The sequence below is a fragment of the Aulonocara stuartgranti genome (genome assembly GCF_965226115.1).
Source record: "Aulonocara stuartgranti genome assembly, chromosome: 7".
NCBI lineage: Eukaryota > Metazoa > Chordata > Actinopteri > Cichliformes > Cichlidae > Aulonocara > Aulonocara stuartgranti.
This window is the reverse complement of record NC_138945.1, coordinates 56,603,760-56,613,269: the sequence shown is the minus strand read 5'-3', so window position 1 is coordinate 56,613,269 and position 9,510 is coordinate 56,603,760. Positions and strand designations below refer to the sequence as shown.

Sequence of the window (9,510 nt, the reverse complement as noted above, 5' to 3'; positions counted from 1 at the left end):
TGTGTCTGGCTATTCTCATAAAATGGGGATATAATTGCAAAGTGTGGTCTGTTTGAAGATGTAGTTATCCACAACACCCAAATCCACTGTGTTCTCTCCCAGGACTGCTTAAACAAGTGGAGACATATGCTTGTGGGGGTTCACATTTGATCTCGGGGGGATTTATATTTCACCAGCACTCTCATGAACAGTCCTCTCATGAAGCGAGAAGACTACAAATTCAGTGGATACATGGGTTTATACATGAAAAAACACAGAAAGTTGTTGCTCAGTTTAGACTGTAACTTCCTCTAAAGATATCTAAAACAGAAAGCATAAACGGCCTTTTTTGCTAATTACTTTTCCCAGAATCCACAAGTGTGAAGGCTGGACCTGAATACCTTATTCATAGTCCAGATAGACTGAAGCGACTGCATACACTCATATGAAAAAGAAAGCTGTTCACAGGACTTTCTGTGCTTGAGGTCCGGACTTTAACTGGGCTATTCTTTCCTGTCTTTTCTTTTTCAGACATTCTGTTGTAACCTCACCTTTTACTCTGGACCTGGTTTAATTTCGTTCAATAATTTTCGTCATAGTTTTGGTCAATTACTTTTTGTTTCCCAATAACTAAATAAAAACTGATGTAAAAGGACAAAATATGATGAAATGTATTGACATTATGAAAATAATCTGGGAAGATAATTAGGTAGGAGGTAATCTCCTTGTGCAGTCAGGTAGTACACCCACATTTAATGGGAAATGGTGCAGCTAGCCCCATGCTCCCCAAAATGTCAACCCTTTGGAGGAAGAGAAGAGTAGACATATGGAGACATTTCACATTGGACGTCAAGGAAAGTAAGGCCCTTGTTGAACCACATTGAGGAACTCTCACCGGTAACTTCTGTCAGTCTGCCCCAGGACAGCTGTGGCTACAACTGTAGCTTGCCTCCACCAGTGTGTGAATGTGTGTGTGAATGGGTGGATGACTGGGTGTGTAAAGCGCTTTGGGGTCCCTAGGGGGGACTAGTAAAAAGCGCTATACAAATACAGACCATTTACCATTTAATAACAAACATGAAAAATAATAACATGAAAAACTTTCACACTTTTTTTTTGTCAGCTGAATCTAATCAAAGTTTTGTGATAATTAGTGGACTAAAACTAAAGGTATTTAGATGCCTGAATTATGACTTAAACAATATGATTTGAGTTTAAATGTGTCTAAAACTAAATCAAAAGTTGCTACAAAAACTAACACTGCCCTAAACGACTTTGTTATACAGAGGAGTTCAAGGATGACTGCAACCATGTGACCAGGTCCTGTGGCTGCAAAACAACTCCAAATCACCACCCTGCCACCGCTGTGTCTGACAGTTGACATGATGTGTTTGTTGTGTTTGGTGTTGTCTGCCCAAAGGAGATTACCCCTGAGGTTTTGTGGTTTACTCAGATACAACATAAGCCATGCTGCCATGTTCTTTTAAGTGAGAAAAGGCTTTCTCCTGGCAACCCTTCCAACCCTAGTTTCCCTGCCATGAACTTTAACATTTAACACACTAACTGAGGCCTGTAGTGTGATTTTGCATCCACATCCACTTTTGGGAAGGAGTGTTAACAAGCACCTGAATGCTCCAGACCAGCAAACTGCCAGAACTTCCGCTTTTATAGATATGCCCACACTTGCTGATGATCAGTTCATCAAGTGGATTTGACTAGCAGCACCTGGCTGCTGCTTATCCTCTTAATTTTTAGGGAAACTGTAAGGGTTTACTTAGTTTTTCACACAGGACTGCAAAGAGTCCTGTGAAAACCTTTTCTTTTTTTCACATGTAAAGGAAAAATCACATTACATCAGCTGTAGCTGCTAAAACACATGGACACGTGTTCAGGTCTTTCTTCATTATCTTCCCTCACAATCATCCAACCATAAAAACACTGCCCCTGGTAGAAACAAGCAGAGCAGTGATGCTTTGATACAGTCGTGTTTTTACATGTCTGACACTCAGTGCTGTTTGTGTGCATGACTGCTGCAGGCAGCCGGATGTGCATTAGGACTTTTTCTCCCTACTTAGCTCCTAACAGTTTCAGCCAGTATTTGATGGTAAATAATACACTTTTTGTTGTCTGGCCTCCAAACAGTGCACCTGTGTTTCAGTCCAGAACGATAATTATAGTTGGCTTGGGGCTTGCTTTGTTGGAAACCAAGATTAAAACAGTACGTGCTAGACTATCCTCTCCCACATGTAGATGAAAATAAAACTTGACTTGTCGATTTTTAGGTACGCACAGTTACAGCTAATGAAGTCTAACAGTTATGCTATGATTTCCACCCCTACCTGGTTTACGTTCAGCTTTTGTTGAACTGGTTTTAGAGATGTTTTGATTTCACTCTGTGGTCATTCTGGAGTTTGTGGTATTACTGACATGTGCTGCATTGTACTTGGAGGAACAGTCTTATTAGTTTCACTCTGTATTTTCCACCTGGTCATCCAAGGTCCCAGCTGCACTGAGTCCAGGATTCTGTGGTCTGAGAGCCACCGTTGTAGTCCAAACCACATGGACCACATTACACTGCTTAATCAGTTTTGCATGGCCAAACAAAAAGAAAATAGGAATAATTAGATAAGGACAAGTAGTGAGTTGTGTGCTTTTCAGATGTTCTTGTCAAACTCATACAAATATACATATACACTCTTTAATTTAGCATAATCCCCCATAATCTGTGTGTCTCATAAATAACATTCAATATTTGCACTCACTCAGCCTTACTTATGACTTATGACTATAGATATAAAACACTACGTGGAAAGTTTTTTCTTCCCCCTCAAAACCGTTGCAGATGTTCCCACAAGTGTTTTTCTTTCACTCTTCTGCCCATTCAGTTAATCCCAAACCAGCCTGATAGGGTTTAAGTTCAGGTCTTTCACCTGTTGGAGCTTACCATCTAGTTCTTTTCTTTCTGTGTTTTGAGTCACAGTCTTTCTGTAACATGAAACTCTCGATTAACCAGTCTGTCTTCCTTTTGTTGCCTGCCTTTTTCTCACCATTTTCTGCTTTCCTACAGTACAGTATTATCGTAATAACGCATCAATTAGTGTAATAACAGTTTGTTACCAAACCATCTAGGTATAGACTGATGGCTTGCAAGAAATCAGAAAATTTGGGGTGCCTGCATCGCCTTTCAAGGCTTAATTTTCAGTACAAAAGCTGTATGTTTAACAAGTTCCTAATCTCCAAAAAAGCCAGTTTTCTGTGAAGTTCACATGATTTTGGATGATGATGTTTAATTGCTTAAGCTTTGGAGGTTTACATCTTATCTTTGTATCATATCAAATTCACTCGACTTGAACTGCTTCAGTTAATTAAAAATTGGAAAACTGGGTGTCGGAAACTAGCGATTAAGGAGTACCCTGCTGCCGCAGTCACCTGTCATAAATCTGTCACATGGTATTTACAGACACGCCTGTTCAGCCTAATTTTGTCACTATTACGTAAGATGACAACTCAGGCTTAAGGCATTTTTCCTTGGGAGAATCCTTCCTCTCTGGATGGAGATCACGACCACACACGTGTTTGAGGGTTTTTTATGTATTTTACTTTTTAATGCTGGAGTGGTTGTAAAAAATGTAATCAAACCATCAAATGCTATTAAAGGAATAGTTTGACATTTAGGGAAAATGACTATTCAATCATTTGGAGATACACAGAGATGATTGATAACACTCCTATGCCTGTGCTGGAAATAAGACAAGGCAAAAGAAGATCTGTCATTCAGTGTGACAGCAGCTACTTTGCTGGAAGAAGAAACTTCCTGAAGTTTCCATTTGTTGCCTGTCAACTAGTCCTGGCCAAGAGACAGGTCACGTGACCCCTTATGCAAACTCAAATTTTGTCATTTTGTCATTATTTGGCACATGGGAACTCTGGACAATGTCAGGAAAACAACTTGGGACATAGCTTGAGATTGCCTCAGACACTACTGTGTTTGGTTTAGCGTGTTTGGCAGGTGAACTATCTGGATAGAGAGAGCAGAGTGCAGAGAGCAGAGCAAAGGCCATGGATACACGGGACTGATACCTGCAGCTGCTCTCACACGGGCACAGACTGACCCAATCGAACGTTGCACAGACTTTGTACAAGCGAGCTGGCAGGTCAAAGATTGTTTTGTGTCTAGTCCAGCTATGTCTATCCATTTGTGTTGTCACATTCTCAAAATCAACAAAAGTTCAGGGCTGCGGTGTGAAAACAGTTTGTGTTTCTGCAGTTGCTAAATGTCTTTTTTTAACCTTTTGATAGAATCGATCTGCTCCCTCCCGTTTCTAGTTTGTGCGGCTCCTGGTGGCATCTTCATCTTTACTACACGTTTTTCCAAAAATGTCAAACTATTTCTTCAAGATTTAAAAGAAATTTATATTTAATGTGTGTCATATAAAAGGTATAACAAAGTAAAATTAAATACAAATCATACAAAACATCACAGTAGAGTCATTACACAGTAAGTTACATGAATGCTCTTTTATGGTCCCAGTTAGTGTGGGTGTGAGCCGCTACCATCAGGAATTCTGCAGGACCTTCTGCAGTGTCCTCCTGATTGGTACCCTCTCCTCAGACTTGCTGTCGGGGATCAAGTCAGCGCTCCTCTCAGCAGTCAGTTGAAGGGCTGGCTTCATCTCCTTACAGTGCTGCAGCCCTGCCTGAGTGATATTCCTACAAAAATCCACCTTCACCTCCTCCAGATTGTCTCCGTGAGCCACCACGCCCTCCAGGCTGCAGTCAGTAATGCGGACGCAGTTCTCTAGGTGGAGGTAGCGTAGCTTCCTGCAGCACTGCAGCACAGAAATCACATCCCGGTCAGTGATGTGTCCACAGCCAGACATGGTTAGCGACAGCAAGTTGGGGCACCTGTGGTAGAGACATCCGTAAGTCATGTCGCTTAACTGAGGCAGGTTTTCACTTTTCACACATAGAGTACAAAACCTGTACTGTGTCATCTTTACTCATAATGCCTTGGGATATATATACTGCGAGATGGACACATGATGTGTTTAATGACAGAGCTGTTAAATACCTAGACCTTCTGTGTACACCGAGTCCCACCGGGCCATGTGTGTTTCCTTTCTTTAAAAAGCTTTTGTGAGTAAGTGAAGAAAAAAAGAGCCGACAACAATTTTAATGAGAAAACCGCTTCTGAAAACAAAATGTCAAGTGTTTCTGTGAAATGCATGCACTGCTGGATTGTCATTCAGTGCACTGCAACCTAGCGGCAGGCCAGAGCTGGTAGACAGGCACCGGGATGGCAAGGGATAGTGAGTGTCATTCATGTTGACAGATTCAGATTACATAAAGACTTACATAATCTTACCACTTCACCACATGTGAGCCCGACATATTCCAGCTGCCTGCGAGTGTTGAGGGCAGTGCCCCAGTAACCTCTGAGCATGCAGTCGATCCATGTGCCCTGCTGCATTGTTGCATGGGCTCAGAGTGAGACTTTAGCAGAGCATGTGATCGGACGCTATTGACATTAATGAAATATTGAGGAAGTCGGGCAGTGCACTAAAAAGAAACAGTTCCATTTAGAGACTCGTTTGTCTTTTTTAATGACATAGGATAGGAAGTGGATAGAAGCAAGAGATAAGAGGAGTAGTATTTTTTTAAACCCATTACATAATCCGCCCTCTCATGGAACTTCCACTGTGCGCAGACTCTTTTGTGTGCTATTCCAATATGTACATACCCACTTATCTGAATCTGTCTTGCACACACACATAGAATATGTGCACTTACATACATACAGGCATTTAGTTGTTGGCGCATTAAAGCACCGCCTCATAGCACCTTGTTTTTTTAAGTGGAAAATAATTTCTTTTTAATGGGTTTCTTTGTTTGTTCCGTCTGTAAGCTAGTTTTCAAATTCATTCCCATAATATTTCATATATTCGCCAACTGTAGGAACGTAGCAGCTGAATGAAAATGAAAGAAAAGCAAAAACCTTGATCTTCTCAAAGTAGCGAGGGCAAATATAAGTGCTTCCACCTAGCAGTGTGTGCCTAAAATGTTCAGAATTTTTTTTTTATGCCTTTAATTTATGTTTGAGACATGATGTAGTTCCCATTGAAAGAAACAGCAGCAAGAGCAGACTGGTCTATGTTGAGCACAAGCAGAACACCACACCACCAACCTGTAATCATGCCTGTAATGAGCCGTTTGGTTTCCTAACGGTTAATTTGTCTGGTCAAATTATCCAGTGAGCTCTAAAAGGAACTGAGACGTAGTGTACATTTACTGTTCGTGTCCTTCAGTCGTTTGAGGGGAAAGGTTTGCGTCAAAAAAAGCCTAAAACATTGCTGGAACCTTCTATTTTCTAGATTTTGTAGTAAATATTTTCCAAAGCAGCTGTCAGATAAATCTCTTAAGCACTTCATAAGCAAAAGTCACGCATGCTCTCGTTATGTAAGAGAAAGCATCAGTTTATCCAAATGGTGCACAGTAAAGATCGGAGTAAAACTACTCAGAAATGTTTAACCAGTCTCATGCCAAAGCTTCTTGTGCCACCCACTGCGCAGCCCACACTATACTGCAAATCAGGCATGTTAATTAATCTTGTATAATTCTAATACTGTGACCTTAAGAAAATTGATTTACTGTAGTTTTCTGGCTCTGCAGAGTATTACACTGAAAGTACACTGCAAAAGAGGCCCAAAGACATGCTATGTTTTATAGTTTTTTCCATGTAGATAAAAAAAGAGACTATAGACACGAGGTTGGCGTCAGAGTTTGCGTGGAGTCTTATCCAGGAAGAGGCAGGCACAGACAGAGCACATGTTCATTCCTCTGACGGCAACAAAGAGCCAATTGTAGGCTCCACCTGCCTGCATAAATCTCCACTATGCAGCTGACTGGGAGGGTCTGGAGCCAAGTCACTCTTTATCACCCCCACAGCCTCTGTGTTCCCTCCCACTTTGTCACGTGCGCTTCCTTTCTTCTGACAATTTGGGAGGGTTTATCAGTATGCAGAGAGTGTGCCTTAAGGACACAGAGATGCAAGCCTCAGACGAAGTGGGTGGTTCTAAACTCTGACTCATCTCACAGCTCTCACATCACAAATCTCAAATTTCACAATACAGGAAGTCCTCACAGGGTTGTACACACGCCACTGAGACTGCCCCTTTCCCCCTTTCCCTTCCTCTTGTCCCGGCCAGCTGTGGTGGCCAAGCTCCCTCACATCGACTGTTATTACTAGCTGCCTTGAAGAAATTATCCAGAGACCTCATTACGCCTCTCCGGGACGATTCCTGCCTGGACCCGGCCACGCACACAAGGCCAAAAGCCAAAACGGCTACTTTTCAGCGACCTAACAAGTCCAACTGTCACGTCATTCATTAAATATATTTTGATATGTGACCACAGTTATGTTAGTTAATAGAATCAGTCTTGTGTCCCACAGATGTGTCATTTTTCTGTCTCCACAGCCAGTTGTGGATATGCCATCTGTTTCTAATGATCATGTTCCATGCTGCCTGCAGCTAAACATGGCAGTTAGACTGAGCGACGTGCCTTTAAATGAAAACCATTTGGTTCCCTGATGTGGGTGTAAATGACCCTGAAAGCAACATCCCCTCCCCCAAATTGTGTGAGCATCCTCAAGACACATAAAGAGAGACGCAATTTGTTCTCGTGCCAGTGTCAAGATGAACACAAGCTGTGCCAATGTCATGTTAATTCTACTCTACTTTTAAGGTGTTTAAAAGTCAGTGCTTGAGGTATTATTACAGGATATTACAGTGTCCTCTCTCAGCTTTTATCAGCTGTCATTCTGATCACACAACACAGCAGGGTAGAGCCACACACAAACACTCACATATAGCAGACATGGGCCAGGAACGTGCTGACCAGGCTTTCGTGTTTACTGCAGATGTTCTTCTGAAACGAGCTCTTCAACCAGTCCTCAATGTTGCACACTTGCAGGACCATGCTGGAGTACCAACTAATAGTTAAGTAACGCAACGAGGGTCCCAGCACAAAGTTGTCCTTCCTGAGCTGACAAGGGGAGCTGAAGTGGAGTAGATTCCAGAGACAGGGGTCCAGGAAGACCTCACGCAGCTGATGACAGGTGAGGGACAAACTCCTCCGACTGTCTTTGTCCAGGAAGGAGAAAAGGTGAAGGAGACACTCACGGTTGAGCTGAATGAGATGCATGGTGTGTTGTCCTGAGACATAGAGATAGGCTTCGTCCCTGGGGCAGTGATAGGCCTGCTGGTAAGCAGCAACAATGAGCCCACAGCCCGTATTGTGTGGCCTAGATACATGATGCCCCCTCAGGCACACCACACAGGCCTGCACATATAAGGCCGTAGAGCACGGGCTATTTTGGGAAGACAACTGCTGTGCAGTCAAAGATGGAAGTGTTTGAGCCATACGCTCCCTTTCCATCTGTCATGGCTCTCAACAGGCAGCAAGTGCTGGATTCAGCCAGATGTTTACACTGTCCTGGCCTAGTTCTCAGATACACACTAAGAGACATAAAAAAAAGAGAAACACCTTCACTGGGTAGTGCAGAAACACCCGTGCAACAACTACGGTTAGGGGTCAAGTTGGAGGGAAAAAAACAAACCTAAAACACCTCAAGAATTATGAAAAAATTCTGTGATACTTTTAAAAACAGAGGTAGTGAAAAATAATGGGATGATTTATCAGTGTCAAATTTTTACATTAAATGATTCTTTGCGAAATGTACCAATGTTTAAAAAAAAGTCTGTATTTAATGTACTTAAAGGGATCTGCATTCCCTGCATTGTGATCGAGACCATCAGAGAGCCACATAACGTGGAAAACGCTTCATGTGAGTGAAAGTCACAAGCCGTACGCAGGACTTTGCCTCAAGGAACAGACAGTACTACAACTCAGAGTGTTTGTTCAGTTGGCTCGCAGAGGACGTACAGAGTTGGCAAAATGCAAAATACCATTCAGCCCATGTCATCACTCCACACTTCCTTGCCAGCTTTTTCTACGTCACTCTTTATCGGCGATCTCTATAAAAAAGCAGGACACTGGGAAATTCCACTGCTGGAAGGCGGATCACATTCTGTACTCTGCGTCACCGTGTCACGACGCCCCTTACAAGATCTCCAACGTTGTTTTTTCCACATTTGGGATATAATCAAAAAATCTGAAACAACAAAACAAGGGGGGCACTTGTATCACTGATGGGGACAGAATAACAAACCGCAACCACCTGTGTGCAGGCGATGAAGAGCAGCTGCTCCTCGGCATACAGGAGTGCCTGTTCCTGCCAGAGTGAGACGGCTCACTGGGTGGCACGTGTGCAGGGGGGAGGGTGACTCTGCGAGTGTGTGTGTGTGTGTGTTTGTGTGGGGAAGACAACTTAAAGGCTCTCATTTTAGAAGTCCTACTTGGGTCATATCAAAGCCAGTTAATCATTACAAGGCATAATAAGGGTGTTGAGACAGTTGTATACTGGAAATACACATGAAATATATTTTAGTATGCATGTGTCTACTGTACACA

The 9,510-nt window shown here is 42.5% G+C and overlaps 1 protein-coding gene across 1 annotated transcript; it reads right to left on the bottom strand.

Annotated features, from left to right (window-relative positions):
• Nucleotides 1-3,101: 3,101 nt before the first annotated feature.
• Nucleotides 3,102-8,457, bottom strand: fbxl22 (F-box and leucine-rich repeat protein 22). Its single transcript, XM_082539077.1, has 2 exons — nt 7,844-8,457; nt 3,102-4,884 (listed from the first exon to the last, which is right to left on the bottom strand). The coding sequence occupies exons 1-2, from the start codon at nt 8,413-8,415 to the stop codon at nt 4,536-4,538; spliced, it is 921 nt and encodes a 306-aa protein (XP_082395203.1). The 5' UTR covers nt 8,416-8,457; the 3' UTR covers nt 3,102-4,535.
• Nucleotides 8,458-9,510: the final 1,053 nt, after the last annotated feature.